This window comes from Pongo abelii, chromosome 1 (genome assembly GCF_028885655.2).
Source record: "Pongo abelii isolate AG06213 chromosome 1, NHGRI_mPonAbe1-v2.0_pri, whole genome shotgun sequence".
Taxonomy (NCBI): domain Eukaryota; kingdom Metazoa; phylum Chordata; class Mammalia; order Primates; family Hominidae; genus Pongo; species Pongo abelii.
This window is the reverse complement of record NC_071985.2, coordinates 97,552,793-97,576,533: the sequence shown is the minus strand read 5'-3', so window position 1 is coordinate 97,576,533 and position 23,741 is coordinate 97,552,793. Positions and strand designations below refer to the sequence as shown.

The following is a 23,741-nucleotide window of genomic DNA, read 5'->3' as shown; positions in this document are numbered from 1 at the left end:
CTAATTTACATTCCTATCAACTGTGTATAAATGTTCTCTTTTCTCCACAGCCTTGCCAGCAACTGTTGTTTTTTGACTTTTTAAATAATAGCCATTCTAACTGGTGTGAGATGGTATCTCATTGTGGTTTTGATTTACATTTCTGTGGTTATTAGTGATGTTGAACATTTTTTCATGTTTTTTGGCCACTTCTATGTCTTCTTTTGAGAAGTGTCTGTTCATATCTTTTGCCCACTTTTCAATGTGATTATTTGGTTTTTGCTTGTTATGTTGCTTAAGTTCCTTTTAGATTCGGGATATTAGACCTTTGTCAGATGATTTACAGATATCTTCTCCCATTGAGTAAGTTGTCTGTTTGCTCTGTTGATAGTTCCTTTTGCTATGAAGAGGCTCTTTAGTTTAACTAAGTCCCACTTGTCAATTTTTAGTTTTGTTGCTATTCTTGTTAAGAACTTGCTCATAAACTCTTTCCCAAGACCAATGTCCAGAATGGTGTTTCCTATGTTTTTTTCTAGGATTCTTATATTTGAGGCCTTACATTTAAATCTTTAATCCATCTTGAGTTAATTTTTGCAGATGGTGAAAGATAGAGGTCCAGTTTCATTCTTCTGCACATGGCTAGCCAGCTATACCAGCACAATTTATTTAATAGAGAGCTCTTTACACATTCCTCATTTCTGTTGACATTGTCAACAATTAAATGGCTGTAGGTGTACAGCTTTATTTCTGGGTTCTCTATACTGTTCCGTTGGTCTATGTGTCTGTTTTTGTATCAGTATCATGCTGTTTTGGTTACTGTGGCATTATAATATAGCTTAAAGTCAGGTAATGTGATTCCTCCAGCTTTGTTCTTTTTGTTTAGGATTGCTTTATCTATTTGAGCTCTCTTTTGGTTTTATATGAATTTTAGAAAAGGTTTTTCTAATTCTGTGAGAAACAGCATTCATAGTTTGAAAGGAATAGTGTTGAATCTGTAGATTGTTTTGGGCAGTATGGCCATTTAACAATGTACAAATCAGTAGCATTTGCATACATCAATAATGTTCAAGCTGAGAGTCAAATCAAAAATGGAATCCCATTTACAATAGCCACCGAAAAAAAAAAAACAACTAGGAATACATATAATCAAGGAGGCGAAAGGGAGAATATACAACATCTCTACAGGGAGAACTATAAAGCACTTCTGAAAGAAATCATAGATAACACAAACAAATGAAAAATTCCATGTCTGTGGATTGGAAGAATCAGCTCACTTTCTAACCAAGTGTGGTTTAAGGCTCTTGGAAAGCTGTTTTGCTTCATTTCTTTTTGATTTGTTTTAAGATCTAGCTTGTGATTACTTTGGGAATATGATTCCTCAAAAATTTAGTAGATTTCTAATCTATTTTCTTCTAGCCAGTTCTATATGCTAATAACTATACCCACATTTCTTTTACAGATGAAATTCTTGCGCTTATTTATTCCTTCCTTTTTCCATGTCTGTCTTCCTCAACTGTGGCTTCTTTGACACTATTTGGAAAAATAAACTTAGGTGGGATAACATTAAAACTTAATCTAATCTTAAGTGCAAACCTGAGTTTTAATGAACTTTTGTCTCTCAAAATTATTCTCGATTTTATCTCTTTCTATTTAAAAGTGATTGAGTTTCCCAACTCTGCAGATTTTTGGTTTCCCTTTATTCTCTTGCATTTATGTTTACAAAAGAGCCCATTTTCTTTGTTTTTAAAATACCTTTATTGACACAGAATTTACATACCATAAAATTCACCCTTTTGAAGTGTACATTCAATAGTCCTTAGTAGGTTCACAGTTATACAATTTTCACCACTGTCTAATTTCAGAATCCTTTAATCACTCCTCCAAATAACTCCGTAGTGACAAGTTGTCAATCCTCATTCCCCTGCCCCTAGACCCCTAGAAATCACTAGTCTACTTTCTGGTTCTATAAATTTGCCTATTCTGGACATTTCATATAAATAATGGTATACAATATGTGGTCCTTTGTGTCTGGCTTCTTTAACTTAGCATAATATTTTAAATACTGATTTTTGTTGTAGCGTGTATCAGTATTTAATTCCTTTTAATTGCCATCTTTATGTCCATGAGTACCCAATGTTTAGCTTCCGTTCATAAGTGAGAACATCCGGTATTTGGTTTTCTGTTCTCATATTAATTTGTTTAGGATAATGGCCTCCAGCTTCGTTCATTTTGCTGCGAAGGACATGATTTCTTTCTTTTTCATGGCTGTGTAGCATTCCATGATGTGTATGTAATTGTATGTATTCAATTGTAACTTTTTAATTTACTTGTAACTTTGTACCCATTTAATTATTATTTAATCATAATTAAATTGTATTACTTGTATTATTATTATTATACAATTAATTGTATTATTATAATACAATTAATTGTATTATTTAATTATAAATAAAAATTATAATTCATTATTATATTTATTTAATTGTAACTTTATACCCATTTAATTGTAACTTTGTAGCCACTAACTAACCTCTCCCCATCCTTCCCTCCCTCCCCTACACACTCCCCAATCCCTGGTAACCACTGTTCTACCCTCTACCTTCATGAATGCAACTTTTTTAGCTCCGTCATATGAAGGAGAACATACAATATTTGTCTTTCTGTGTCTTACTTATTTCATTTAACATAATGTTCTGTAGATTCATCCGTGTTGTCACAAATAAGATTTTATTCTTTTCATTGCTGAATAGTGTTCTACTGTGTATATAAACCATATATTCCTTAACCATTCGTCCGTTACTGGACACTTAGGTGGATTCCATATCTTGGCTATTGTGCAAAGTGCTATGATAAACAGGGGAGTGCAAATATCTTTTTGATATACTAATTTCATCTCTTTTGGGTATACACCCTGTAGTGGGTTTGCAAGATCATATATTACTTCTATTTCTAACTTTTGAGGACCCTTCATACTGTTTTCCATAATGGCTGTACACGTGGTATTAGGTTTTCCGTTTCTGATTTTGTTGGCTTAGCATAATGGCCTCCAGTTCGATCCACTTTGCTACAACAGACATGATCTAATTTTTTTATAGCTGTGTAGAATTCATGGCGTATATTTATCACATTTTTAAAATCCACTCTACTATTGATGGGCTTTTGGGTTGATTCTATGTCTTTGCTATAGTGAACATGGCTGCGATAAATATACACATGCGTGTGTCTTTATGGTAGAACGATTTATACTCCTTTGGGTATATACCCAATAGTGAGACTGCTGGGTCAAATAGTAGTTCTGTTTTAATGATGATGTACTGCTGCTAATAGACTACTATCAAATGAGTAGTAATGATACGTCAGGAATTGTGTCAACTGAATTCCTGATATTAATTCCATTTTATGCCTAAGATAAGTTAGTGATATAAATATTATTTTCCACACTTTGCAACGAAGAGATTAAAATTCTGATTGATTTGTTCTTCAAATCAATCAAGCACTAATTAAGGAAAATAAAAGGGGTTTAAAATGATATAAAAATAATCATAGATATGGCCCAAAATTCAGATAACTATAATTGTGAAATCCTGGTCCTGGGGATCAGAGAAAGGTAGAACAAAATACAAATAATCATATAATATTACTAATAAAGCAGATTCTAAAAGAAACAAAAGATCCATTCACAAATATATATGCATAGATACTTTATTCAGGGAGTGAAAGATAAGTGACAATTGCAAAGTTGGTAGAAGCTCATGACCAGGTGACAGACAGACACAGAACACATCAACAGAATTCTCTGATGGTTCCCAGGGAGAGAACTGCTGCTCTTTCTGCTGAAGCTCTGGGAGCTGGCACAGCCCAGGACTTCCTTTCCTCAGCTCCACCTGGACAGTGGCAGTATGGCAGCCTCAGAAAGGAAACCTTTTGCTGTCACGGATCATCACAGGCAGGTCACAGGTTAAGGTGAAAGAAGCTCCCTGTGCATCCACGGAAGGCTTTGGTGAGAAGATGCAAGTGGAGCTGTGGAACAAGGTGAGCCAAATATCCTTATCCTTTCATGCTCCTGATGAATCCTAAAGCTGTTACTTGCTCTTGGGTGGACACTTTGGCTGGCAGGGTGGGGAAGGTGTCACCGGAGGATATTTCTGCTGGCACTGCTGAGGTGGGCAGGGCTGTGGACACTTTGGTGGTGGGCAGGGCTCAGGGCACTTCAGGGGTGAACATGGCTCTGGGCACTTTGGCGTGGGGCACACAGGAGGTGGCTGGCAGGGCTGCTTGCACTGCTGCTGTTGATAAGACATCCTGCTGGAGTCTCAGAATCTGAAAGAAATGATACAACAGTGTTGGTGGGAAGGGACTCCTCCAGAGAGAGAAGCCAATGCTTATGTAATACCATGAAATATTATTGCTCCATCTCCAAGAAATTATTTAAACTCTTAACTGCCTTTTCAAGACTACTTCGTTTCTCCCTTCCACTTTAGCAAATTGCTTCATTGGCCCTGGGAAATCCTGTGTTTTCTCATACAATTTTTCCAAAGAAAATATCTCTGTGGTAATGAACCAAGCATGTTATTTCTGTGAAAATAACATCTTTAGGAAAGGCACTGACAAGTTCAGATACCATGAGCAATCTCACAAGCCATTTCTCTTATCATTATCTGTAGTAAAGTCCCAGTGGGTTGACTTGAGCACAGAACAAAGGGCTGTTTGGGAAGGATTGCAGGCTCTTGGCACCTGTTAAGACACAAACCTTTGAAAAAGACACCAGGAAAACATGGGGAAAAATACTTTGTTCTTTTTTCTTCTTCAATTCAAAGCTTTCCTATTAACTTCTCTGCCCATATGGACACCTAACTGTATACAAGAAACAAGCTAAAATAGCATATCACTGTACTCTAAATCTAAATTTCCATCTACTAAGTAGCATCAAACCCATGGTTACAGAATTGTATCAAACAAACTTGCTGTTTTCATATTAAATTCAATATTTCAGGTCACAAAGAACCGAGGAACTCAAGGACTCACACTCACCAGGTTCTCCAAAGCAGATCAGTGCTAGAGTACCAGGAGTTTAAGAGTCGTGCAGCAGGGAACCTCTTTATAGGACTTGCTGCCCCACCCAGTGGGAAGTGGAACTGCCTAAAACTGGGCTGGTCCAGCAATGTCCAAAGTAAAATGCAAATGTATCCATATCTGGCATGAGAGGCATTCTCAAACTAGGACATATCCTGTTCTGGGATCTCCCCACTAGGTTAAGTGCTCATGAGTCACAGAGGACCTGCCTTAGATCTCAGTTTCAGTGACTTTTGTCAGAGAGATAATTGGGGGATTTTCTAACTGGTTGTCAAGGGCTCTCTTTCTTGATTGGGAACAATGATCCCTTCCTATCTTACCTCCCCTGAGTCATAAAACTTCCTGTCCTGATCCACTCTAGCTGGATGCCATATTGTTGTACATGAACCCAACTCTGCATCTACTTTCCTCGTACAATTGGCCAATGTGCTAGAAGGAAGGAGAGACCTAACAAAGGCCTGAGCTAAGCTTTTTCTTTGCTAAGTTCCATGACAACAGGCATGTCACCTCTCCTCCCTGGGATTATAAACAGGGGACAATAATACTTACCTCTGGGTTTGCAGGCTGACCACATTATGCTATCTGCTGACCCTGTTCAAGACTGAAATTTTCTTTGCCACCTCTTTCTCAGATAAAACCTCAGATTTTTACCTATATTCCTTTCCTCTTTGAAGCTGTCTTCTGCACCACATTTGTAGCTTCTGCACCACATTTGTAGAGGCACTTGCAACCCAGGACAGATTTGAGAGTGAGATCTAGTCTCCCCAGCACATTTGCTACTTGGTGCCATCAAGGATGTGTACTACAGCCTTTTTATTTATAAAAGGTAATGGAGAGAAGGAAACTAAAGTTACAAGTATTCACTCAAAATCTATGTATGGAACCATGCCTATATGGTTCCCTATGAACATCCTATAGAGAACAAGCTGCATAGACATTATCATATGTAAGTAATTAGAAGTAGGTTTGCAGAGTGAGGAAGGTAAGAGCACTTAAAGTTTAACTCGAAGGGAAAATACAAACAAAGGGTAATCCAATACGTATTCTTCCTCTCTATTTCCAAACAGGTTTTAGATGTTTCTCAGTGTTTTTTAATTTGCTTGCATGTTCTTCCTTTGTCTTTTCCATAAACCTTCTAGTCCCACAAACTGCTAGATTTTCAACTCATACCCAATGTGTACCTCTCATCTGTCCATTTTGGTACATATTGTTCACTTAACACATATGTTGTCAATGCATTTAGTGATTGTTCTTTCACAACTTTTTTAAACGCTTCCTGCAATCAGTGAGCCTTTCTAAGTACTGTATATTAAACATTTAAAGTGATGTTGCTATTGCTTCCTTATCTGGACCATTAGTCAGGAAGCTTCCCAAGAACATGGTTTTATAAGTAAATAAGAAGAAAGGAGAATGAAGAAGAGGAAAGACTCAAAATCACTGAAGCAGTCACCAGCTGTGCTCCAGGAAGGGCAGTGTTGAATCAAGCCAGCATCACATCTCTCAGTTAAGTAGGTTAGGTTCCCAGAACAGCTGTTGCTCCTGTCAGTAAGGAAGAGCTTTTGGCCAAGATCACCACTGGCCAGGACACTACAAAAATAGAGCCATCATGTCAGCACCCTGAGGCCAGCTGTTTACAAATGGTGTTCTCACCAAATGCTTCCTATAGACTATTACACATGCCAAGCACTTCACCAGCCAAAGTAAAAGTCCTTTACTCAATAAATCACCCACTACTCCCCAAGAGCCTCACATCACATCTAAAACATAAATCCATAGAGAAATGTCTGATTTCTGCCATGCAAAATTGAAGAATTCGCTGCCAAATGAGATCACTGTGTGAGATTAACACAGTTTGGGTCACAACCTGAGACTCCCCTTCTGAGGACACCCCACTCAAACAGGCTGCTTATCACAGCAGTGCAGGCACCAGAGTGGCAGCAGACCTAGTGCCCTCAGCATCTCAGACAGGATCACTTTACAAGTTGACGTGGAGAACTGGAAACTCAGAGTTCCTCACAGACCAGCTACATGAGGAATGGCCATAACATGAAGAGGGACAGCTAATAGTCACAGTTTCCCCAAGTTAGGACATCCAGGCCCTGAGACATGGAGCAAGGCATACTTCACACACACACACACACACATATACACACATACACACACACATACACACATACACACACACATACCTCATGGGTCTTTATCATCTGTCTTCATGTCTAAAGAGCTTAGCTTTATATTCTTTAAGAGTCTGATAGCCTTAGGTTCATTCCTAATACTTCTACTTCCTGATTTTCTAGTGGATGATTAAGTATGAATTACTAGTACATAAAAATGACAGGAAAGAACTTGGTCTAATATTTGATGCAACATTTTATCTCATATTTTACTATGATACATTCCACTAAACCAAACAGTGCTAGCAAATGAAGATTTAAAATTAAGTATGTAAACAAAGAAACAAGAATCATGGCAAAATATTCTTCTTATGCTCAGAGAAATGGTAATTGTAAGCCCCCATGCATATCTTTTATTTCTGAATGGAAGGCTTAGTCTCCATTGTCTTTCCATAATTCGATGTATCAGATAAACATACAGTAGAATTATGAAGATAATTAAGAAGGATGTTTTGAAAGATTACTTAATATTATTTAAAACAAATTTTACTAAAAACTTATGTAAAGGATGATAACATTTTCATTAACATGTATTTATTAAAAGTTAGGAAATATGTAAAACAACATATTAAATGTGATTATATTTGGCTGGTATAATTACAGATGATGTTTATTTTCTTGTTTTACTTTTCAAAATATTCTCCAAATGTTACCTATTATTGAGTAAGGAATCTTAAAATTCTAATTTGAAAAGCTGACAAGAGACAAGCCTGTCCATTGTCCAATTAGTGAGAAAACGGTCTGCCTTCTTTTCAGCATTTTTAGCCAGACACTAAAGGTGGGGCTGGATGTAAGTAGCAGTTGTTTTATTGTTATAGCTCTACATTTGATCACATCACTACTAAAATCTTTCTTGAAGAAAACCCCAATAATAATCCCTGTCCTCATAGCATTGACATACACACACAGAAGCCACAGACACTCCATAGCCATATGTATCTATGAAACAGCTCACCAAAATTAGGAGATCACACTAGGTTAAAAAAATCAGGAATGAATTTGTCTGCTATGCAAGAGCCAGGTGGATAGAAAGCATAAATTGGCCATAATATGATGAAATTGGAAGAAATGGGTGATCAGTAGGACAGGTAGTAACTATAATAGAACATAGTGATAATAATAGTACCTACCACTAATTGTCATGAGAAAACAACTAAAGCAGAGACTGCATTTAAAGTACTTAGCACAGGCTACAGATAGTGCTCAAAATGCTAAAGTAACACATTGTTAATGAAAGAGATAGAGGCAAGATATCGAATTCAAGTTGTTTATGGTTGAGAAAGTTATTTGCTTCACCTTCAAGATCTTTTATATTATCTTATTGAAGTGTGTGCCAGAAATTTTTAGGACAAAACAAATGCAAATATATGATTTAAATGAAGTGTGCAGAAACAATAAGATGGGATGATTTTGACACTTATCCTATGTGATGAAAATGAGAGTTAACCTAAGCAGAAATTTAGAGCAAAGGATAGAAACCAGAGGCTTTAATTGTTCCTTGATGTTTGGACTCTCTAAGACTTTCCTCTGAATTCAGTTAATATAAGAAAATAAATATAAATACAATAAATAGCAATATGTGGATTTGTTCATGTGTAAAAACAAATAGCATTTATAGAGGTTTAGCATTCTGTGTGAAAAAAATATACAATGTTACCTCCAATTTAGTTTGCTGTTACTGTAGTTAGCTGTTTAGGATAATAAAGAAATCACTTATTTAAATATCACATTCCTTCTGGTGGCAAAGTACCTAAATTTTAGGCTAAATCCTTATACGAAACTGAATAGCTCATCAGCATTAACCTTCTCAAAGTGAATAGACCCTATATATTCTACTTTTATTTTCTCTATATGTTAGATCAGTATATTTAAGAGCATAATTTCAACAGCTATTAGTAATATAAAGTAATCCCATATGCTAGTGTTAAAATGAGAATGAGAAGGATATGTGGTAAAGGAACGAATCAGACACCTCTTTTTGTAAGAATCTTTTCAAGACAGTGAATGTGCATAGGCCGTGGTTTCCCTCCAAAAAAATTAAAAAGGAAAACAAAGAAACACAGACAAAATTGTGAAAACATTTGGAGAGAAAAAACTGTTTGAACTCTAACATATAAGACAAGAGACCTGAATTCTGCTGTAAGTGGGAGAAAGGCTAAATAAAATATAAACATTATGAGAAAAGTCAAAACTAATTCACAGTCTTAAAGAGATAAACATAATTTTGTTATATGAGTCAACAAAAGCACATTCAAAAATTGATCTAACAGATTTCAAAATACGTTGACAAAAAATAGCTTGCATTCAAATGATTATAGCAGCTTTATTCATAATCTCCAAGATCTGTGATCTACCAAGATGCCCTTCAATAATTCAATTGATAAACTGGGATGCATCACACCCAAGCAATGGAATACTATGCAGTGATAACATGGAATGACCTATCAAGACTCACAAAGACATGGTTGAATTTAAAATGCAAGCTGATAAGTAAAAAATAGTCAGTCTCAAAGGCTATGTACTGTATGGTTCCATTTATACCAATTCTGAAAAATGCAAAATTACACATCCAAAAAGCACAAAAAACTTCCAGTTAAATTAATTCAATGACACTCACACTGAGACACATTATAATTAAACTATCAAAAGGGATAATATTGAAAACAGCAAGAGGGAAGTGAATCATCATATCTAAGGGATTATTAATAAATAGTTGACCAAATTCTTACCAAAAGTCTTTAGGATCAGGAGGCAGTGGGATGATATATTGAAAATAAAGAAAACCTGGAATTCTTTCAATCTAGAATTCTACAGCTGGCAAAATTGTCCTTAAAAATGATGGCAAAATTATAACGTTCTTGGAAATCAAAACTTAAGGCAGTTCATTGCCCCTAGATTTTCTGTATGAGAAATAATAAAGAGAGTCTCTGAGGTTGAATAAAATGCTAGAGAGAAATTTGAAACTGTATGAGAACACAAAAATGTCTGGTAAATGTACACAGGAACATAAAAATTATTGTAATTTTAGCTTGTAACTCCACTTTTTATTTCCTACAAGATTTAAAATGCAAATGTGTACAAAATAATTACAAATCTGTGTTACTGAACACACAATGTATAAAGATATAATTTGTGAACTCAACATAAAAAGAGGATAGGATTGTATGAGTCAAATTTTCTTTTTTTATTTTTTTTATTTTTTTTATTTTTTGAGACAGAGCCTCACTCCATCACCCAGGCTGAAATGCTGTGGCGTGATCTTGGCTCACTGCAATCCCTGCTTCCTTGTTTCAAGCAATTCTCGTGCCTCAGAAATTACAGGCAGACGCATGCCACCATGCCCAGCTAATTTTTGTATTTTTAGTAGAGACAGGGTTTCGGCATGTTGACCAGCTGGGTATGAGTCAACTTTTCTATGCTATTGCAGTTACATAGTGTTAATTCAAATTAAATTACTATAACTTTAGAATATTATACATAATCCCAATCGAAATCACATAATAAATATTTTCAAGTATACACAAAAGAAAAAAGTCAATAAAATAGTTTTAGTACAAAAAAACAAATATCGTAAATCAGAAAGTGTTGAAAGACAAACAATATACAGAAAAGAGTAAATGCAGAAAGAAGACCTCCCTTATCAGTAAGTACTTTAAATGTGAATGAATTAAACTCTCCCCAACAACACAAACTGGAGAACTGAATCAAAAAGAAAAAAAAAAAGATTCAACTATTTGTTGTTTAAAAGAGACTGACTTTACAGCTAAAGACACAAAGGAGGTGAAAGTAATAGGAAAGAAAAAGATATTTCATGTAAATTGCCAAGAGACCAGACGTGACTACACTAACTTTAGACATCATTAACTTTAAGTTGAGAACTGTTATAAAATACTACAAAGATAAAGAGATTTATTCACCAAGAAATTATAGGAGTTATAAACATACACTTACTGAACATCAGAACTCCAAAATATACAGAGATACAGTGAGATAAATTAAAAGAAGAAATTAATAGGTCTAAAACAAATGTTGAAAACTCGAATACTTCCCTCTCAAAAATGGATAGAATGATAGAAGTTAAAAACAATAGAGGACTTAAATATATAAGCCAATTGGAACAAACAGACAAATATAGAATACTCCAATCAAAAGGAACAGGATCCCCCTTACAGTTTTCTCAAGAGAACATGGAAGAACACTCTCCAGGATAGACCACATATTAGGCTAGAAAACAAGTTAATATATTTTAAAAGACTAAAATCATACAAAGTACTTTTCCAATCACAATAAAATAAAATTAAAAACCTATAGCCCAATTAAAACTGGAAATTTCACAAATATGTGGAAATTAAACAGCAAACTCTTAAACGACCAACAGGTCAAAAAAGAAATCACAAAGAAAATTAGAAATCGCTTGGGACTACTGACAACAAAACACATCAAACCAAAACTTATGGTTTGCAGCAAAAGCAGTGCTAACAGGGAAATTTATAGCCAGAACCACATTTTTTTTTGTTTGTTTTTGAGACGGAGTCTTTCTCTGTCGCCCAGGCTGGAATGCAGTGGCGCGATCTTGGCTCACTGCAAGCTTTGCCTCCCGGGTTCACAACATTCTCCTGCCTCAGCCTCCCGAGTAGCTGGGACTACAGGGCCCGCTACTACACCTGGCTAATTTTTTTGTATTTTTAGCAGAGACGGGGTTTCACCATGTTAGCCAGGATGGTCTTAATCTCCTGACCTCGGGATCCATCCATCTCGGCCTCCCAAAGTGCTGGGATTACAGGCACGAGCCACCGCGCCCAGCCCACATACATTTTTAATGACAGAAAAATATCTCAGATCAATAACCTCATGTTACAGCTTAGGAAACTACAAAAACTAAAGTACACTAAACCCCAGAAAAGTAAATACGAGCCTAGAGTAGAGATACTAATAAAGTACAAGCAAACCATAGAGAAAAATCAATAAAATTAAGTTTTATTTCTTTGAAAAGGTCAATAAAATTGAAAAATATTTAGACAGACTACAGGGAAAAAAATACAATATAACATTCAAATGGCTAAAATCTGAAAGAAAGTGAGGACGTTACTATTGATTTTACAAAAATAAAAAAATTTTAAGCAGAAACTATGAACAATTCTATCAGTTTATCAGATAACCAGAAACTATGAACAATTCTATCAGTTTATCAGATAACCAGTTGAACAAACTCTTAGATATACACTATCCACCAAATCAAATCATGAAGAAATAGAAAATTTGAAAAGATATATAATAAGTAAAAAAATTGAATCACTAATCTAAAATCTCACAAGAAAGAAAAGTGTTGACCCAGAAGGATTTACTGGAGAAGTATATGCCAATCCTTTTCAAAATCTTTCAAAAAAGAAAGCTGAAAATAGGGACTACTTCCTGTCTTGTTCCATGAGGCGCGCGAATACCCGGATACAAAAGTCAGACAAAGACACTACAAGAAATGAAAACTACAGACCAATATTCCTCATGAATATTGATGCAAAAAAGCCTCAGAAACATTTAGCATACCAGATCGTTCCTGTGGCCCTGGGCAAGATGGCCAACTGGATGCAGCCAGGTGGAACAGCTGCCACTAAGGAGCCGAGATGACAGGTGCACTTCTAACAGATATTCAGAGGGAAGGCACTGCGAGTGAATGAAGAGAAGATCCAGAAGCTAGGCTGAAAAGAGAGAAAGGTGGGAGTTCTACACAGGGACACTACACACCAAGACTGGTTCCTGGCCTCCAGTGACTCCAGGGGAACAGCTGAGTTGAACCGACAGGGAACAACCCACTCTCGCCATGGGCCTCTGGAATCCCGGCAGGGGGAGACCCCCTTAACCACCAGGGACGCTCCAGTTGGCAGGGAGAGCTGCTTAGGGAAGTGACAGGGGCAGCCTGCCAGCTGATGTGGAGCCTAAAGGGTTTGGTAGAGGAGTGTCTGTAATGGAGCAGGGCCAGGGATGGCCATCTCCCTAGGCTCAACTTGCTAGTATAGGAGACTTTAGCCCCTGGGGAACTGTTGGACCTGAACTGCGCAGGGCAATCTTGCCCTTCAGATGGGGCAAGTCTGACCTGAGCACCCCCTGGTCAGCTGGTCTCTCCTGGAGTGCCAGCCTGGCTGTACCTGCTTGCAGGGCAAACTCGGGTGACCTTGGGACCCACATCATAGCCTCTGTGCTGGCAGATCACAGCTGACAAGTGGAGAACTCCAGCAGGGCAGCCACCCACAGTTACCTACCAGCCCATCTGCTCACTCCACACACTGCAGCTTCCCCTGGGCCCAGAACAACACTCCATGTCACTTTGCTGGCATGTGTGTGCATGAATGGGTTTTGCTTTCGTCTCCTCACCAGTACATGTGAGTGTGTGCATCCTGCCCTGCCACTGCTGCAGTGAGAGTACGGTCAGCCCATTATCCCTGGCAATGACCATTGCAGTCACAGAGCCATGGCAAGCACAGAGCCAGGAAGCCCCACCCCTGCCAGTGCACCACCCATGCCAGTGTATACCCTTGTACCAACACTGCCATGGGAGTGAAACTAGGCACTGAAAACAGTGGAAACTTCTGCACCCCAAACAACCACCCCTGCCCGTGGCACAGAGAGAAAGCACACAGACCTGCACCAGCCAGCATCCCATCCACACACCAACAACTCTACAAGTGTCACCACACACACACAGTTGCCAGCAGGGACCCTGTACCCTGCCAAGAAACATCGCCTCCACCACTGTGGTGAATGTCCCCCCAGAGGCAAGTAGCCTAGCACCTGCAAGAACCCTGCTCCAGCCTAAAAGTATGCACCCTGCCATGCTGCCACTGCTCCTGGCACATACAAACAAGAATGGACCCTGCTGCCACCACACTACAAAACACTTTGGCTGACACCACTCATCACAGTGTAGTGACCAGGGATCAGGGAGCACCTCAGCCTCCAAACCACAGTGGATTCCTAACCTGGGGGAGCCAAAGAACAAAGTCAAGCCTGATATAGTTCCCCCAGAGTTACGGCATGCAGTCCAGGAGTTGGGAGCTGAGTGTTGGGACCCTAAAATCTTTCACAGATGAAGCCAGTCATCTGAATTGACCTTACACCACAATCAAAACCTCAAGGTTATCAAATGTGATTAAAAAAAAAACCATCCAAACATCACCAACTTCAAAGATTGAAGGAATATAAGACACAAAGATAAGAAAGAAGCAATGCAAGAACTCTGAAAACTCAGAACACCAGAGTGCCTTCTTTCCTCCAAATGACCACACAACCTCTCCAGCCAGGGTTCGGAACTGGGCTGAGATGGCCGAAATGCTAGAAATGGAATTCAAAATATGGATAGGCAGGAAGATCAATAAGATGCAGGAGTGTTCTGAAACCCAATCCAAGAAGGCTGAGAATCACCATATAACAACGCAGGAGCTGACAGACAAAATAGCCAGTATAGAAAAGAACATAACTGACCTGATAGAGCTGAGAAACACACTAGAAACTATACATTTTGTAAAGTGTTTCTCAGCTCTATCAGGTCGGTTATGTTCTAATGCAATCACGAGTATTAGTAATAGAGTAGACCAAGCAGAGAAAAGAATCCCAGAGTTCAAAGACTAACTTTTTGAAATAAGACAGTCAGCCAAGAATAGAGAAAAAAAGAATTAAAAGAAATGAACAAAACCTCAAAAAATGGTATTTTCTAAAGAAACAAAATCTGTGACTCATTAGTGTCCCTGAAAGAGATAAGGAGAGTGTAACCAGCTTGAAAACATATTTCAGGATATCATCCATGAGAACTTCCCCAACCTAGCTAGACAGACAGACATAAAATTCAGAAAATGCAAAGAACCCTAGTAAGATACTACAGAAGAACATCATCCCCAAGATACATAATCATCAGATTTTTCAAGGTCAAATGAAAGAAAAAATCCTAAAAGCAGCTAGAAAGAAAGGTCACGTCACCTACATAGGGAAACCCAGCAGACTAACAGTAGACCTCTCAGCAGAAATCACACAAGCCAGAAGAGATTGGGAGCCAGTGTTCAACATACTTAAAGAAAGGAAATTCCAACCTAGAATTTCAATTCTAGCCAAACTAAACTTCAGAAGTGAAGGAGAAATAAGATACTTTTCAGACAAGCAAATGCTGAAGGAATATGTTACCATAAGACCTACCTTACTAGAGCTCCTGAAGGAAGAGCTAAATATAAAAAGGAAAGACTATTATCAGCCACTACAAAAACACACTTAAGTACACAGAACAGTGATGCCGTAAAGCAACCACATACATAAGTTTGCAAAATAACCAGCTAACTTCATGATGACAGGATCAAATCCACATATTTCATTAGACCATAATCAAGAAGATCTTTTAAACTAATGAGAATAAAGATACAACATACCAGAATCTCTGGAACACAGCTAAAGCAGTGTTAAGAGGGAAATTTATAGCACAAAATGCTCACATCAAAAAGTTAGAAAGGTCTCAATTTAGCAACATGACATCACAACTAAAAGAACTAGAGAATCAAGAGAAAACCAACCCCAAAGCAAGGAGAAAATAAGAAATACCTAAAATCAGAGCTGAACTGAAGGACACTGAGACATGAAAAATCATTCAAAAGGTCAACAAATCCAGGAGGTGGATTTTTAAATTAATGAAATAAATAGACTGCTAACTGGACTAATAAAGAGGAAAAGAGAGAAAATCTAGGTAAACACATTTAGAAATGACAAAGGAGATATTACCACTGACCCCAGAGGAATACAAATAATCATAAGAGAATATTATGAACACTTCTATGCACATAAGCTAGAAAATCTAGAAGAAACAAATACATTGTTGGACACATACACCCTCCCAAGCCTGAGCCAGGAAGAATTTGAATCCGTGGAAGGACCAGTAATGAGCTCCAAAATTGAAACAGTAATAAATAGCCTACCAACCAAAATAAGCCCAGAACAAGACAAATTCACAGCTGAATTTGACCAGATATACAAACAAGAGCTAGTATCTGCTCTTGTTTTCGGCTAAACAAATATTCCTACTAAAATTATTCCACAATATTGAGGAGGATGAACTCCTCCCTAACTCATTCTATGAGGCCAGCATTATCCTGATACCAAAACCTGACAGGGACACACACACACATACACAAACATACACACACACACACACAACCCATCAGGTCAATATCCTCAATGAACTTCAATGCAAAAATTCTCAACAAAATACTGGCAAACCAAATCCAGCAGCACATCAAAAAGCTTATCCACCACCATCAGGTTGGCTTTATCCCTGGGTTGGTTCAACAATAAAAAAATCAATAAATGCAATTCATCACATAAACAGAACTAAAGGCAAAAATCATATGATTATCTCAATAGATGCAGAAAAGGCTGTCCATAAAATTCAACATCCTTTCATGTTAAAAACTCTCAATAAACTAGATACAAAAGAAACTTACCTCAAAATAATACGAGCCATCTATGAAAAACCCACAGCCAATATCATACTGAATGGTGAAAAGCTGGAAGCATTGCCCTTGAATACCAACACAAGACAATTATGCTCTCTTTCACCACTCCTATTCAATATAGTATGGGAAGTCCTGGACACAGCAATCAGGGAAGATAAAGAGAGAATGGGCATCAAAATAGGAAGACACAAAGTCAAACTATTGTGTTTGCATACAACATGATTCTATATCTTAAAAAAAAAAAAACCCCATAGTCTCGAAATAAAAGCTCTTTCAGCTGATAAACAACTTCAGCAATGTTTCAGGATTCAAAATCAATGCACAAAAATTACTAGCACTCCTATACACCAACAAAAGACAAGCCAAGAGCCAATTAACAAACACAATCCCATTCACAATAGTGGCAAAAAGAATAAAATATCTAGGAATACAGCTAACCAGGGAGGTGAAAGATCTCTACATGGAAAGCTACAAAACATTCCTGAACAACATCAGAGATGACACAAATGTAGGCAGCACATTCCATGCTCATATATAGAAAATCAATATCATTAAGATGACCATATTGCCCAATTTACAGATTCAATGTGATTCCTATCAAACCACCAATGACATTCTTCACAGAACTAGAAAAAAAACTATTTTAAAATTCATATGGAACCAAAAATGAGCCAAAATAGCCAAGGCAATCCTAAGCAAAAAGAAAAAAACTGGGGGCATCACACTACCTGACTTCAAACTATACTACAAGTCTACAGTAACCAAAACAGCATGGTACTAGTACAAAAACAGACACACACTAATGCAACAGAATAGGGAAGCCAGAAATAAAGCATCACACCTGTAACTATCTGATCATCTAAAAAGGTGATAAAAACAAACAATGGGGAAAGGACTCCCTATTCAATAAATGGTGCTGGGATAACTGGCTAGCCATATGCAGAAGATTGAAACTGGATGCCTTCCTTACAACATATACAAAAATCAACTCAAGATGGATTGAAGACTTAAATGTAGAACCCATAACCATAAAAACTTTGAAAGACAACCTAGGCAATACCATTCTGGACATAGAGACAGGCAAAGATTTCATGAATAAGATGCCAAAAGCAATTGCAACAAAAACAAAAATTGGCAAGTAGGATCTAATTAAACTAAAGAGCTTCTGCAAAGCAAAGGAAACCATCAAAAGAGTAAACAGACAACCTACAGAATGGGAGAAAATTGTTGCAAACTATGCATATTATAAAGGTGTAATATCTAGCATCTATAAAGAATTTAAAGAAATTCACAAGAAAAAAAAACAGCCCTATTAGAAAGTGGAAAAAGGACAGGAACAAACACTTTAAAAAGAAGACATATGTGTGGTACACAAGCATATTAAAAAAAGCTCAATATCACTGATCATTAGAGAAATGCAGATCAAAACCACAATGAGAGACCCCAGTCAGATGTCTACTGTTAAAAAGTCAAAAATAAAAGGTGCTAGCAAGGTTGTATAGAAAAAGGAATGTTTATACACTGCTGGTAGGAGTGTAAATTAGATCAACTATTGAAGAAAACAGTGTGGCAATTACTCAAAGAACTAAAAACAGAACTACCATTCGAACCAGCAATCCCATTACTTGGCATATACCCAAAGGAATATAAACCATTCTATATCATAAAGACACATGCATGTGTTATGTTCATTGCAGCACCATTCATAATAGTGAAGACATGGAATCAAACTAAGTGCCCATTAATGATAGACTAGATAAAGAAGATATAGTACATATACACCATGGAATACAGGTACATAGATGGAGCTGGAGGTCATTATCCTTAGCAAACTAATGCAGGAACAGAAATTCAAATACCGCATGTTCTCACTTATAAGTGTGAGTTACATGATGAGAAAACATGGACACCTTAAAGAGAACAGCAGACACTGGCACCTACCACAGGGTATGGAGAAGGAGAGGATCAGGAAAAATAACTAATGGGTGCTACGATTAAACCCTGCGACATGAGCTTGCTTATATAACAAACCTGCACATGCACCCCTGAACTTAAAAGTTAAAAAAAGCTACGCTGGAGAGGGTGCAAAGAAAAAGAAGCCTTGTATACTCTTGATGGGAATGTAAATTAGTACAGTTGCTATGCAAAACAGTAAGAAGATTTCTCAAAAAACTAAAAACAGAACTACTATTCAATCCAGCAATCCAGCTACTGTGTATCTATCCAAAGGAAAAGAAATCAGTACGCAAAAAGGATGCCTGAACTCCTATGGTTATTGCAATACTGTTCACAATAGAAAAGATGTGTAAGCTAAGTGTCCATTAATGAATGAATGAATAAAGAAAATATGTATATACACACAATGAAATACTATTCCATTGTAATAAAAAGAATGAAATCCTGTTATTGGCAGCAACACGGATGGAACTGGAGGTCATTATGTTAAGTAAAATAAATCAAGCAGAGAAAGACAAATATTGCATGTTCTCACTCATATGTAGGAGCTACAAATGTTGATCTATAAAGGTAGACAGTAGAATGAGAGATACCAGAGGCAAGGAAGGGTGTTCAGGGGGATGGAGAATGAAGAAATACTGGTTAATGAGTAAAAACATATAGATACATAAAATGAGTAAGTTTTAATATTTGATAGCAGAGGAAGGTGACTACAGTATACAACAATGTATTGTGTTCTTCAAAATAGCTAGAATTGAAATGTTCCCAACAAAGAACAATGATAAATGCTCCAGGTGATGAATGCCCTAAATTTCCTGATATCCTGATTTGATCATTACACATTCTATTCATGTAAAAAATCACATGTATGCAGTAAATGTGTACAAGTATTATGAATCAATACAAATAACATGAGAGAGTCTTCTTATTTCCTGTGTTAGTTACACCCAAGCCACTCTTTTGCTGGAACAAATGTGGTAGTGGTTGTAGTGGGGAGTGATGATGATGATGAGGAGGAGGATGGTGATGGTGAAAACAATGATAATATGTGGCTGAGAATACAACTCTATCAAATGACAGCTAATTACGTGTCAGGCATTGTGCCAACCAAATATCAGATAGTAATCAAATTTTATGCCTTAGACTAGTTTGTAATGTCAATGTTATTTTGCTCACTTTGCAGTAAAGAGAAGTTGTCAATTCCAATTCAGAGAAGTTGAATAATATCCTCCTCAAATCAATCAAACGCTAATTAAGGAAAATAAAAGGGGTTTAAAATGATACAGAAATAATCTTTGGTATGACCCAAATTGTGAGATCCTGCTGTGAATCAAAGAAAGATTGAAATAAATCCAAAAGATTACATAATATTGCTAATAAAGCAGATTTGAAAAGAAACAAAAGATCCATTCACAAATATATATGCATAGATACTTTATTCAGGGCATGAAAGATAAGTGACAATTGCAAAGTTGGTAGAAGCTCGTGACCAGGTGACAGACAGACACAGAACACATCAACAGAATTCTCTGATGGTTCCCAGGGAGAGAGCTGCTGCTCTTTCTTCCGAAGCTCTGGGAGCTGGCACAGCCCAGGACTTCCTTTGCTCAGTCTCCACCTGGACAGTGGCAGTATGGCAGCCTCAGAAAAGAAACTTTTTGCTGTCAGGGATCATCATGGGCAAATCACTGGCTAAGGAGAAAGAAGCTCCCTGTGTATCCATGGTAGGCTTCGATGAGAAGATGAAGATGGAGTTGTGGAACGAGGTGAGTCAAATATCCTTATCCCTTCTTGGTCCTGATGAATTCTGAAGCTGTTACTTGCTCTTGGGTGGATACTTTGACTGTCAGGGTGCGGAAGGTGTCACAGGAGGATATTTCTGCTGGCACGGCTGAGGTGGGCAGGGCTGTGGACACTTTGGTGGTGGGCAGGGCTCAGGGCACTTCGGGGGTGGACATGGCTCTGAGCACTTTGGTGTGGGGCACACAGGAGGTGGCTGGCACGGCTGCTTGCACTGCTGCTGTTGATAAGACATCCTGCTGGAGTCTCAGAATCTGAAATAAATGATACAACAGTGTTCGTGGGAAGGGAATCCTCCAGAGAGAGAAGCCAAAGCTTATGTAATACCATGGCATACTATTTCTCCAATCTCCAAGAAATTATTTAAATTCTTAATTCCCTTTTCAAGACTTTCTGGTTTCTCCCTTCCACTTTAACAAACTGCTTCATTGTCCCTAGGAAATCCTGTGTTTTCTCATACAATTTTTCCAAATAAATTATCTCTGTTATAAAGAATCAAGCATGTTATTTCCCTGAAAATAACCAATTCAAGAAAGGCAGTCACAAGTTCAGACACCCTGGGCAATCTAATATGCTATTCCTATCATCATTATCTGTTATAAAGTCCAAGTGGGCTGACTTGGGCATAGAGCAAAGGGCTGCTCAGGGAGAATTGTAGTCTCTCACACCTGCTAAGACACAAACCTTTGTAAAGGACACTAGAAAGACAGAGAATAAAGAAAAATACTTTGTTCTTTTTTCTTCTTCATATCAAAGGTTACCCCTTAACTTCTCTGTCCATATGGATACCTACCTGTATAACAAAAGAAAGCTAAAATATCATATAATTGTGCTCTAATCCTAAATTTTCATCCACTAAGTAGCATCAAGTCAATGTTCATAGGATTGGATCCACCAAACTTGCCATATTCAGATTAAACTCAACATTTCAGGGCACAAAGAACAGAGGAACTCAAGGAAGCCGACTCACCAGGTTCTCCAAGGCAGATCAGTGCTCAGGTACCAGGGGTTTAAGAGTCGTGCAGCAGAGGATCTCTTTATAGAGCCTGCTACCCCATCCAGCAGGAAGTGAAACTACCTAAAACTACGCTGATCCAGTAATTTCTTAAGCCAAGTGCAAATTTATCCATGACTGGCAAGAGCAGGATACTCAAAATAGGAAATATCCTGTTCTGAAATCTCTCCACTGGGTTAAGCTCTCCTGACTCACAGAAGCCCTGCCTTGGATCTCAGTTTCAGTGACTTATGGCAAAGAGGGACTTGGGGGAATCTCTAACTGGTGGTCAAGGGACCTCTTTCTTAATTGGGAACAAAGATATTTTCCTGTCTTACACCTTCCCTAAATCATAAAACTTCTGCCCTCATTTACTTTATCTGAATGCCTTATTGTTATACATGAACTCAACTCTATGTCTACTTTCCTCATGCAATTTGCCAATGTGCTAGGAGGAAGGAGAGACCTAACAAAGGCCTAAGTTCTAGCCCAAGCCTTTTCTTTGCTCATTGTATGACCACAGGCAAGTCACTTCTCCTCCACGGAACTGTAAACAGGGAGAATAATACTCACCTCTGAGTTTGCAGGCGTTGACCGCATTGTGCCACCTGATGACCCTGTTCGAGCTTGAAATTTTTTCTTCTACCTCTTTCTTTCTCTCATAAAACCCCAGATTTTACCTATATTATCTTCCTCTTTAAAACTGTCTTCTCCAATCCGTTTGTAGAGGCATTTGTCTCCCAGGATAGATTCCAAAGTGAGATCGAGTCTCCCCAGCACATTTTCTACTTGCTGCCCTTAAGGATGTGTACTATAACTTTTTATTTATAAAAATGTACTCTCGGACACCACCTTAAGGAAATAGAAAGAATGGAACCAAAGTTACAAGCACTCACTCAAAATCTATGTATTGAACCATGCCTATGTTCAATACATTTTACATACATTTTTAGTATAATTTGAATATTTTAAATATTACATAATCTCCCAAAACATTCTGTAATGTCCTGTGAACATCCTATAGAGAACAAGCTGCATAGACTCATGTTATCATATGTAAATAATTAGAAGTAGGTTTGCAGAGTGCAGAAGTTCAGAGCACTTAAAGTCTGAAATCTAGGGGAAAATAAAAACTAAGTGTAATCCAATATGTATTCTTGCTCTCTATTTCCAAACAGGTTTTAGGTGTTTGAAAGACAGTGTTTTAAAATTTGTTTGTATGTTTTCCCTTTGTTTTTTCCATAGACCCTCTAGTCCCACAATCTGCTGGATTATCAACTCACACCCCAATGTACACCTCTCATCTGTCCATTTTGGTATGTATTGTTCACTTAACACGTATGTTGTCAATGCATTTAGTGATTGTTTTTTCACATCTTTTTTAAACTCTTCTTACAATCAGTAAGGTTTTCTAAATATTGTATATTAAGCATTTAAAGTGATATTGCTAGAGCTTCCTTATCTGGACCATTAATCAGGAAGCTTTCCAAGAATGTGGTTTTGTAAGTAGATAAGAAGAAAGGGGAATGAGGAAGAGGACAGACAAAATCATTAGAGCAGTCACCAGCTATGCTCCAGGAAGAACATGTGTTGAATGAACCCAGCATCACATCTCTCAGTTAAGCAGGTTAGGTACCCAGAACTGCTATTTCTCCTGTCAGTAAGGAAGGGCTTTTGGCTAAGATAATCACTGGCCAGGACACCACAGAAATAGAGCCATCACATCAGAACCTTGAGGCCAGGTGTTTACAAATGGTGTTCTCACCAAATGTTTCCTATAGACTATTACACATGCCAAGAACTTCACTGGGCAAAGTAAAGGGCCTTTACTCAATAGGTCCCCTACTACTCCCCAACAGCCTCACATCACATCTAAAACACAAATCCTTAAAGAAATATCTGATTTGTGCCATGCAAAATTGAAGAATTTGCTGCCAAATGAGATCACTGTGTGAGATAACCCAGTTTGAGTCACACCCTGCGACTCCCCTTCTGAGAACACCCCACTCAAACAGGAGGCTTATCACACCGGTGCAGGCACTAGAATGGCAGCAGCCCTAGTGCCCCCCGCATCTCAGACAGGCTCACTTTACAAGTTGAGGTGGTGAACTTGAAACTCAGAGTTCCACGCAGACCAGCTACATGAGGAATGGCCACAATATGAAGAGGGGCAGCTAACAGTCACAGCTTCCCCCAGTTAGGACATCCAGGCCCTGAGACATGGAGCGAGGCATAATTCACACACACACATTCCGTGGGTCTTTATTTGTCTATCAT

At 37.8% G+C, this 23,741-nt stretch overlaps 2 protein-coding genes across 3 annotated transcripts; both read right to left on the bottom strand.

Moving 5' to 3' along the window:
• Positions 1-3,665: 3,665 nt before the first annotated feature.
• Positions 3,666-5,053, bottom strand: LOC100457143 (small proline-rich protein 2D). Of its 2 annotated transcripts, none has more exons than XM_054558941.1 (2): positions 5,005-5,053; positions 3,666-4,299 (listed from the first exon to the last, which is right to left on the bottom strand). In XM_054558941.1, the coding sequence occupies exon 2, from the start codon at positions 4,278-4,280 to the stop codon at positions 4,062-4,064; it is 219 nt and encodes a 72-aa protein (XP_054414916.1). In that variant the 5' UTR covers positions 4,281-4,299; positions 5,005-5,053; the 3' UTR covers positions 3,666-4,061. The 2 variants fall into 2 exon arrangements, with proteins under 2 accessions (XP_054414916.1, XP_009242311.1); XM_009244036.3 differs by having other exon boundaries at positions 5,011-5,053.
• A 15,463-nt stretch (positions 5,054-20,516) lies between these two features.
• Positions 20,517-20,709, bottom strand: LOC100456773 (small proline-rich protein 2A). Its single transcript, XM_054558934.2, has one exon. It carries the CDS (start codon positions 20,703-20,705, stop codon positions 20,517-20,519), a length of 189 nt encoding a protein of 62 aa, XP_054414909.1. The 5' UTR covers positions 20,706-20,709.
• Between the last annotated feature and the right edge of the window lie 3,032 nt (positions 20,710-23,741).

Bases quoted from the DNA above. Each gene is read 5' to 3' on its own strand.
- LOC100457143 (XM_054558941.1), bottom strand. From the start codon at position 4,280: ATGTCTTATCAACAGCAGCAGTGCAAGCAGCCCTGCCAGCCACCTCCT.
- LOC100456773 (XM_054558934.2), bottom strand. From the start codon at position 20,705: ATGTCTTATCAACAGCAGCAGTGCAAGCAGCCGTGCCAGCCACCTCCT.